Source organism: Sesamum indicum, linkage group LG11, assembly GCF_000512975.1.
Source record: "Sesamum indicum cultivar Zhongzhi No. 13 linkage group LG11, S_indicum_v1.0, whole genome shotgun sequence".
Classification (NCBI taxonomy): Eukaryota; Viridiplantae; Streptophyta; class Magnoliopsida; order Lamiales; family Pedaliaceae; genus Sesamum; species Sesamum indicum.
Window position 1 is genome coordinate 13,292,733 of NC_026155.1, and position 10,301 is coordinate 13,303,033.

The 10,301-nt window shown below is 37.4% G+C and overlaps 2 protein-coding genes and 1 long non-coding RNA gene across 3 annotated transcripts in view; 1 reads left to right on the plus strand and 2 right to left on the minus strand.

Annotated features, from left to right (window-relative positions):
- Positions 1-3,072, minus strand: part of LOC105174362 (protein CNGC15b-like) — a 5,169-nt gene extending 2,097 nt beyond the window's left edge. The window contains exons 1-8 of the mRNA XM_011096440.2: positions 2,979-3,072; positions 2,587-2,659; positions 1,932-2,472; positions 1,411-1,623; positions 1,018-1,310; positions 685-796; positions 238-474; positions 3-139 (exon numbers count right to left, since the gene is read on the minus strand). Coding sequence (XP_011094742.1) covers positions 3-139; positions 238-474; positions 685-796; positions 1,018-1,310; positions 1,411-1,623; positions 1,932-2,472; positions 2,587-2,624 — 1,571 coding nt within the window. The 5' untranslated portion in view covers positions 2,625-2,659; positions 2,979-3,072. The remainder of the gene's footprint in view (positions 1-2; positions 140-237; positions 475-684; positions 797-1,017; positions 1,311-1,410; positions 1,624-1,931; positions 2,473-2,586; positions 2,660-2,978) is intronic.
- On the minus strand, positions 4,500-6,974 carry LOC105174301 (29 kDa ribonucleoprotein A, chloroplastic). The gene is made up of 5 exons (XM_011096354.2): positions 6,503-6,974; positions 6,201-6,302; positions 5,705-6,010; positions 5,125-5,226; positions 4,500-4,810 (listed from the first exon to the last, which is right to left on the minus strand). The coding sequence occupies exons 1-4, from the start codon at positions 6,863-6,865 to the stop codon at positions 5,164-5,166; spliced, it is 834 nt and encodes a 277-aa protein (XP_011094656.1). The 5' UTR covers positions 6,866-6,974; the 3' UTR covers positions 4,500-4,810; positions 5,125-5,163.
- On the plus strand, positions 7,235-9,789 carry LOC105174302. Its single transcript, XR_848817.2, has 3 exons — positions 7,235-7,425; positions 8,686-9,044; positions 9,129-9,789. It is a non-coding gene; the product is annotated as an uncharacterized LOC105174302 (long non-coding RNA).

Here is a 10,301-nt window from a genome sequence, read left to right on the forward strand (position 1 = left end):
GGCCTCGTAATATGAAGAGCATTTCAATCACAGGGTCACCCTCACGGACAAGGCAAGTACCCGGAGTGCATAAAACTGGCTTCAATCTTTCACATATTGCATCCAGGGTGCATTCATCCATCTCACCGAACATGGGAACCTGTTTTCACAATATTAAGCAAGAAATGGCTCAGCCTACTATATGATGAGTTACTCATCAAGGAATGATCATGGAGAAGTGAAGGATTTCAAACTCACTCGCCGGACTAGGTCAAGACAGAGATGGTGCTTGATGTCTCGTCGGAGATCCAAAGGAAGACCCCTCATAATAGCTTCCTCGTCGACTCCTCTTGTGGTAACCCATTTATAAAGATCATATTTACGGACTCTTTCCTTCATATGATGAGGAAGTTGGCGATGATGCATCCATTTCTCGGTGTCGGTCCTTCTAACCCTCCACTCCTCGAGACGTGCAGTCGAAGATTGAAGGTATGTCTGTTTAGTAATTCAAAACACAAGAGCTTTCAGACTCTCTTTTTTGTTAACTAACAAAGTAAAAGTATAGCAAACTAGTTTGTAACATGGCAGCCCATTATTATCAAATCCTGAGAGCTTTTTCCCCTGTTTTTCCATATATCATCACTACATGAAAGGGAATCCTGAGCATCACTTGTACTGCTCTTGGCAGCAATGACTATAACGTACTTGCATATTCCCAATAAGCAATGCGAAAAGCACCAAGCCCAGAATCGCGATTGTTATGGCAAATGTAATTTCCCCAATATAAGTGGTGGTGATAAGATTCTGTCCGATAGAGCTGCAAGAAAAATCGAGTTGGAAAAAGATCAAGTCACTGATTCAGGGTATACTAGGATACTGCTTCCATTAGAGGGAAAACCGTACATCTTTTAGCCTAGATTTAACGTACTCATCGCTGATCATTTATCAGTCATATGCAATCTTGGCGTAGTTATCATGTCACATGGAAGATCCATAGCTAAAAGGTACTCTAAATATTTAACTGTCATTTGTACTTACCTCAGATTTCTCAGTCCCCACCAAAGACAATAGGAATATTTGTTGAGGAAGCTCGACATTGCCACATTGTAAGCGACTGCGTCACCATAGATTCCGAAATTATAGAATTCGCTACCAAGACCACACAGTTTGGAAATATTGCTTGACGCAAACCAAGATCTCCTGTCTGAGTCACCCATTGTTTCACAGTCAAAATAGGAGTACCGACACTTAGGTTGTTGAAGATCGCAGAAATGTTTCCAGCACTCTTCTTGCCGCTCAACTGATAGAACGTACCAGCAGGAGCCGATGACCTGTAGAGAACTCAATTATCTTATTCGCAATCCTTTTCTCACAGATAATAAGCTTGCAAACTACTACTTATCATCAAGAAGATTGAAATAACAAACTTACATGACTTGCCAGCATAAAAAGCATAAGATTAAAAGCTGCACCTGCCCAGGCAGCTTCAACTACGACCCCAGCGGTTCGGATTATTTTAGATGCAAGGGGGAAAATAAGATAGAGCCTCAAAAGAAACTGAAATATGATGGTGAGCCGCAGCCCATGTTTTGCGCTGATCACGTTGGAACCTCTCATTGATGGTATAATAGCCCATATCAACAGCTAGCAAGGATAAAGTATCATCAGACAATCACAAACAAAAATTACTCAAGTCAAGATCAGACTCCAAATGCACATTCTGTGTTTTTCTTTCCTGGTAATAATGTCAAGAAATTCGAAAATATTAATGACATCAAAAGGAGAGACGTAACAAGAAAAAGCCGTATCCAGTTTTAATTAATTAGATCACTTGATAATTATGTTGGCAGAATATAAGTAAATAAATAAGTTTGGAGAAATTATTTTCTCCAGTAAGCAAAATCACAAAGAACTGCGGAAGGTCCCACAACAAAGAGGTTGTCGTGCAATACCTGTGGAAGGGGTAGAGCAGATACTAAATCAAGCCAAAAGTCTTTACGGAAATATCTTGAAGCAATCTTTGAAGAGTCAATAACCAGCTCTCCCCTCCCAAATACACGAGAAGAAGGTGCAACATAAGCTGTTCTAAATCGAACAAAAATCTGAATCATGTAAAATGCATCTACAAATGAACGAACGATGGTAAGCGCTATCTCAAGGGGGACGCTTGCTTGCATACATGCGTCTTCCTTAACAGTTGGCAAATAAAAGAATAGGGGGTCAACAAAAAGAGAGACGAGGCATGCAATTAGAAAACATTTATTCCATCGGCTTACAACAGGACCTCGTGGATCCAATATCTTCTTTTGCACAATCTCGTAGTCCTCAGAGAATACTCTTGAAAGTTTCTTATCCTGAAAGGGATTGCCAGAGTGAATCTCAGCGTGCTTCAGGCAAGAGTTAGCTGTTTCTTTCTTATTGTTTGATGTGAGTGTCATATATTTGCTGCAACTTGCTGGAGATAAATTTGCAGTTTCAAGGTCATCTCGAAATCTGGAACATCAAATCCAAATCTAGTTACAGGGGAGGATACGAACAGATCATGCTATGCCAGCCACTTCATGATGTGTACAATATATGTAGAGGCAGAAAAGAAGATTGGACAACCTTACAGATTTTGACCTTTTGAAGCTCAAGTTGCCCATAGTCAATGTATTATTGATTCAGATGCTGGATCAACCTGTCAAAAAGTCGAGGGAAGCAAGTTAATGATATCGCTACATGCTATAATGGATGCGAGAACCTATAAACTGAAACCAGCTGAGATCTGTAATATTTTTTTTTCTGTGAAATAGATAAGAACACTTGAAAATTTGAGTGGTCATATCATTGAACTAAAATTCAATATTACTTTCATCCACAGAAGACGAGCTGAAATGCAATATAACTATAAAGTGAAGAAAACCATGTTCCAATATAAGAACAGAGTGCAACAGAGAAAACATGCATCCCCTTCCCTTCTATATATGAGCATCTCTATTAGTTTAACCAGAACTTACAATTACACCTCACTCCAAATATAACAGGTCATAGAATTCCCAGATGAACTGTTACTCAGATTTCCTCAGAATAAAACCTCACTTCAAAAATTCTTAAAACATAACCTTCGAATGTAGCATGTGTTACTGGAAGTCTTTGATATGTATAATGCAAGAGGAGATGTTACAAGAAAACAGAGGAAGGCATATGGAAGATCAATAATGAGATTTTCTGATGCATAAAAGATTGGATAGTTATCAAATGTTCTTGTTTTTGTCTGGTTAAATTATCTATAGAGTTAAAGATGTTCTTCATCTTAACTGATCTTATGTGACGGCTTGAGCTTGACTATTTTATTTGACACCATATCACTAAAACCTAAATCGTTAGTAGAAAAGGCTAGAATATCCGTGTCTCAGTATGGTCAGGACAAAGACACTGAGACAGAGTGCTGGATCCGTTTCATGCTTGAAGACAAGAAATGGAACTCTGCGAGCCCAGCTGTTTTACCAGTTACCCATCAAATTCCACCCCTTATACTGCCTCGCTCAGATTTTCATTATTTTGCTTTAGTAAATTACCCACAGCCTCATCCTGAATGCAATCACTTTATTATGAGTGGAATAATCTTGTTGTTCATCCCATGAAGAGAACATGGTGTTCTATTACTAGGTTCGTCAGTTTTCACTGTTTTACTGCCAGAATTTGACAAAACAGTATATTAACATGAACTAGAGATTAACGTCAATCTGTGTGAATAGGAATTATGTGGAAGCTTTGAAAACACTGATGGTAGAGGTTTCAGATTCTGCCGAGTCCCTTCAGTTCTGCCTTTAGTAAATTACCCAGAGCTTCACCATTGCTGTCTTGCCCATCTTCTCCACAGTCGAGACAGCAAAACTTACAAGTGTTCTTTTATCTTGAATTAACATCATTTTTGTCTTGTCCGATTTTGTCCAGAAGTCAAAACAGAATCCTCAAGTATTCTTTCATATGTATAGCTTGCAGAAGCAGAATCCGCCCGAGAAATCAGGGTTTTGTAATAGAGCGTTACTTTGGATTTTCTTCACAAGCATATTGCCAGACAAGATTAGCAAACAAAATTCCACCACAAATTGCTCTTCTTTAGCCTTTGCTGATTCCACGTGAATAACGACTCTTCCCTCAGATTCACATGAGAACGAGAAGCAGCTGATCAATTTACCTCAGTTTAACAGACAAATGGAACCCAACCATAGTGGGAAAATAAGCAAGAAAATGAAGCTCAACCACTATAATGGAGGCAGCAATTGATCCTATCTATCCAAGACTATACGCCGGGCTCTGTGCTTTCTGAAACAATTTGTGTACAAGAGAGCAACATGGAATGGCCCTTTTCATTCCCGGAGTAGAAAAGTGATGGATGGACGACTACATAAAAGTGCGGTCAACTTACCTCCATGAGAAAACTTGAGGTGTCGTCAGAAAGTTAGGTGTTATCTTATAGATGGTATTGCAATGAAGCTCTTCAATTGAACTTGGTTGTTAGATCTAGACAGGAGTAAGGCTAAACTGCATATTCGATACACAATCACAAATCATTTTCATTCAACACAACATGAAGTCAACTAATCCAAAATTCATGATTCTGCGAGATGTTCTGAGATGACATTGTTCTCCAATGAATGACAGAGTTTCATCATCAGAAGCACACACAGACCATACATTTGCAAAAGTTAAAACACTCGCATGCACTTGTTAGTCAGGGTGCATAAGTCAAAATCCCATTGCAACTTGTCAGTCAAAGTGAGAAGTTCTTCCGGTTCATATCAAGCATCAGCTCCAAGACATCTGCATATCCAACAGTTGATCCCTGATACAGAAATCATATATGAAGTGAAAACTCAGCAATCAGTTGAGCTATCCAAGATAAAGTAGTATAATGTGAGGTGGAAGCACAATGCATGTTGTTAAGCTACGAATTGTTGATGCAAATGTCATGGCTGCATTTCACATAAGCACTTTACATATTTGATAGCAAAGCTTAATCTTCTTAAACTAGTAATCTCTGAGAAAAACATAAAGATGCAAAGCGAAGTGGCATTCAGCTGCTGATCATAATAAAAAGATGTCCCATTTAGGATACAATACAATTGAGTTAGAATATAGAAAAACAAAAAAAGGTACCCCTGATCATCATTATAAGGGTCTTGAACAACTCAGTCATTAATATTGGCGCGATGGACGGGCCTCAGCAGGGCTGACTCGAATGGCTCTGCCGTGAAGGTCCTGCAGCCAGAAATTTCAATTAGATAGGAACAAACAACATAATAAATAGACACTTTAGTAATGGACTGGAAGCACAAACAAGTCATAGATATTGGTCCAAGTTAAGCAATCAGATAGACAGAACGTAAATCACTGACGATAAGCAAAGGATTGAAGATGTACTTGTCAGTTATCAAACAATATGTCCTTGACTACATCGCTAAAATTGATTGTCTCAGCATGTAGATCAAGAAGATGAGATAGAAAGAGGATTTTAAGAGTCACAAGACTTCCTCATGTTTCCAGTGCATACAACATAACAATGTTCAGTATCAAGAAAAGCTGCAAAAATTGATAGTCAAAAGAATAGGAGATGCTAAAATGCTTCAAACTCAAAGGCATACGAATAGCACAAAACACATGTTCCAGGTGACAAATATATCCATGGACATATTCACCAATAAAACCATCAGAATCATCTACACTGCAAGATACTTACCATGCCATCCAATTCTTCAATTGCACTGTTGACCTCTTCAGCCGAACTGTAAGTAACAAACCCAAAACCCCTCGATCTACCACTTTCTTTGTCATAAACCACCCTGGCTTCCTTAACATTTCCTTGCTCACTAAACAAGGTCTCAAGAGCAAGATTGTCAACACCCCATGCAAGGTTACCCACATAAAGTTTGTTGGTGCTATCGTAACTTGTCCTTTCCCTTCCCCTGGCTCCTCGGAATGACGGATTTTCACTCTTAGCAGGTGGTGGTCCAGAATTTACCCGTAAAACTCTGCCCTGAAGTTCCTGGAAACAACCAAATGTGCTGGCACATCAATTCCATTGACCTCTAATGCCAAGAAAAAATATTATGCATGTAAGGCAGAAATGACACAAGTAACATGTCCCAAACTCAGTAACAAAATGAGCTATAGTGAAGAATGAATATCTGGTAACCATCTACACCTACATATCTATGATAGTGATGGAATCTTACATATCCATTGAATTGTTGGGCCGCAGCTTCAGTTTCCTCGACTGTAGACATGGTCACGAAACCAAAACCCCTACTTCTTCCAGAGAACTTGTCATAGATAACCTGCAAAGTTACATAACTCGGTAAGTAGACAGATTTATACTGTTATCTATCAATAGCTTCCTAAATGACGGCTCCGCCCACCACTCAACTCCATTTAGCCAAGACACTCGCACACAAAGAAAACAAAGCAGTAAATAGCAATTAAAGCCGAAAAGATAAAAAAAGAATTAGCGGCTGATGTACTATAAGAAAAAACTCACCTCAACCATCTCAACATTTCCTGCTTGTTCAAACAGGCCAGCAAGCGCAGCACTGTCAACAGTAAAAGGCAAATTCCCCACGAAGAGTTTCAAGTCAGGCGAAAAACTCGGCTGGTCAGCCCCAGAAAAGTCGAAGATTTGGCCTTCTTCTCCATCTTCAACCTCTTCTTCCAACTCAGAGGAAACAGCAACGCAGCGAACAAAGCTGGAAGTGGAGCGTGCGTAATGGTTGATAGAAGAAAGGGAAATGAGGGGTTTTCGCAGAGGTTTAAGAGCAAAAGGTGTGAAGAGAGGAGAGGAAGAACGGGGGAGGGAGATGGATTGTGGAGTTAAGGATAAGAAGTGGAGAGAAGCAGCGGCCATCGGTAGTTGTGTGAGTAAAGATAAGGTTGAGAGGTTTTCTCTTCTTGAAAGTAGAGGAGTTTGGGGGAGAAGGGGAGAGAGATATTTCTTCTTTGCTCAATTCAATTTGGGGGTTGGGAGATATTTATAGAGAGTGACTAAGAATTTTAGAGCTGTTTTGGTTAGTGATTTCATTCACATTATTTTCACTTTTCTCTATTTGAATAGTTGAAATTTTATTTGATTAAGCTATTTTCATTGAAATTGTATTCTTATTTTAATTTTGAATTTTTTAAAATTATAAGTCAATATGGGTTGGTTATCCAAATTAATTAATGAAGGTGTCTACTTGTCTTATCTTGTGAGCTATGTCTTTTCTTGTTTCAAATCAATTAAAATTATTTTATCTCCCAAAATATCGTTCTATGAAAGACTCAATCAAAACCACCTCTCCTCTTCCTTCCTCTTCCTCGGACTTCTCTGCACACCTGCCGTTCGATCCGTTTTTCACCGGCGTCAAGCCTTGTGGCTCGAACAAAGACATCCTTTGCTGGAAGAGAAAGCACGGCACTCCAAATAAGGTGAGCTCTGTACCCAACAGTTTTTTTTTTTTTTTTTAAGCAGATTTGGTAGTGATTGTTTTGGTGGATGAAATGGAGGAAAGGAAAGGACGGTTAGGCAAGGGGGAGAAGACGATGATGTGTTTCTACCTTGCATTTTCGCCGTAAATCACATGTTTCTTGAATGATAATAGTTAAATATAGCATGGTGATTTTCCCTATCATTTAACCAAAAGAAGCTATAGTGTTCATGTATTTGAGGGCCCTGTGTATATTTATGATGTCAATTTGTTTATAAATTACTAGGAGATGAAAAATGATGAGAAAGAGATAAGAACAAGGTTAGCAATGTACACACCTTGCAATTTTGTCGGTAATTTGGCATGATTTCTACTGATGGCATTATTTCTCTGTACTGTTTGTCTGCACGCATAAGCAATCTTTTGTATATTTTTTTTGCTGTTTGTGAATGTATCCTATGCAAGAATCTCCCGAGTTTTATGCTATTGGTTTCAGCCTTTTTATAGAAAATCCTAAATAGTTGTCGTAGTTTAGTGGTGGTCTGTAGTCAGTTTGATGAAGAAAGGGGGGTTCACTTGCTCTCTGAGAAAGTAGAATATAATGTGAACTCTCTGCTCATGTTTTGATTTTTTTCTTTGGGAAATGGGTTGTAGTAGTAGTGTTGTTATCTTTCTTGAGCCATTACTAATTAATTCTATTATGTTCAAACCTTGTTAGTTGTTCTTCAGTTTACACTAAAAACTCACAAAAAATTAATAAAGAAACGTGACAACTTTCTTATGTTTTATTTTGTATTATTTCACTTCTCTATAATAAATGAATCACAATTTGTTAAAGAAAAAATATAGAATATTGATGAAATATCTGGATAATATGGTCAGACAAACCTATATATACACTTTTTGTCATTAAGCATTACGGTTAATTACTCCATCAAATTCCTGTATTATGTACGTTTACATATATATATAGATACATTTATACATACACAAAATCCCCTTTTGATGCGTTTACTGGTACCATAGACAGAAATCAGGACAATGATTGGAAACCTATTATGTTACAGATTTTTTCCATCTTGAAATCTTGTGAACAAATTAACTCTAATAATTAAATGGTACCTACATTTCTTGTGAAGAAATTAGCTATTACAATTATATATAGTCTAGATTTGTTGTTGCTTATTTTCGATTATTTGCTGGTTACTTTATTAATACTTTAGATATTGAGTAACATATGTTGTGACTTTAAACATGATAGATGAGTCGAAAGGGGAAGGAGCCATGCGCTACGTCTTCAGAGCCAAGGTCACGAATTGACGATGCTTGGTGGGATCTGCCATAGATCTCTTTGTTCATTGAATTGATGTATGAGCATTACAAGAAAGGACAACTTATCTCATCTACATTTAGTGGGCAAATTTGGCGTGAAATAGGCATTGAGTTGTACGAATGTAATAGAACAGAATACACCGTTGCACAACTTAAAGGTAAGGCTAACAAGCTTCGGATGTTTGGCGTAAGTTTTATGATTTGGTATACAAACGGACTGGTTTTGGTTGAGATCCAACTACGTGCACTGTGACTGCCAGTGAGGATCGTTGGGCTGAATGGGTCGCGGTAATTGTATTGTTCTCATTTTATTTTCAAACATATATTCATCATTTCTTGTCATACGTTAATGAAATATCAATGATTGCGCAGGCTAATCCGAGAGAGTCTGGCTTGAGAAAGAAGGGTTTTCCTCATTTCGATTTATGTACTGAGATGTTCTCCATTTCTGTAGCCATAGGCAATATTGCCTGTTCATCTGCTATGCCTCTTGTCGACAACAATTGTAAGCTATCCTACAATGGATACTGGTAATCCACTCTCATTCGGGGCTGGAAAAATTCCAAGATGAACAAAAGGAGTGCAGCGAAAAGGGGGACAAAGTGATCGGTCAAAACGAATTAATAATTGCATTAATGCCATAACGGCTTGCAGTGAAGCCAAAACTCAGAAGCTGACAAAAATTTTCAATGACGATATTGAAGATTGCATGCTTGCGCTTTCTAAAATGAAAGGACTACCGCCGGATTTGTTCTTTGCAGCGCAAGATCAGTGTGTTGAAGGTGAGGCGTCAAATATTTCTTCTGATGAGTGATGTGGACAAGCGTGCTTGGGTTGAGAGATTGAACAAACAAGTCTTCCATCCCGTGTCCACTTTCCGCTATAGAAAACTTATGATCGGAAATAATAGCCATTCGGCCACATGATTACTTAGTGGTGAAATTGATGAACTTTGCAAAGCATTGTGCTTATATAATGGAGACAGTTCTCACAATTATTTTTTACCGATTTCAACAATGGCATATATAAGATGTTTTCATAGCAAATTTTGCGTTTGAGCTAGACTATAGCTTGATTATTTATGTTCGTGAGCTCGGGAACTCCCATCTTTTTATATATATATATCATTGAAGTACATAATTAATATTATATCAATTTATACACAAAATTCAGTATATATTAGAATTATTAATCAATATATCTCATATTTTAATTTTATGTAATAATAAAATATGATATTTTTATTTATATTGTTTAAAAACAAGCTTAAGCAACACTTTAGTAAGTCCGATACTGTTTTGTAAACAAATATTTAAAAATCACCATAATTTGGAATTATTAGTTAGTATCTCATATTTTAGTTTAGATGTATTAAATATGTTATTTTAGTTTGTACTCTAAAAACAAGCTTAATTAATAATTTAGTACATCTTGATATTTTTTTCGTAATTTCAATATCTACTATAATAAATTCATTTATTTCAAAATTCACCATATATTGGAGTTATTAGTTAATATATCATATTTTAGTTTTAGATGATATTA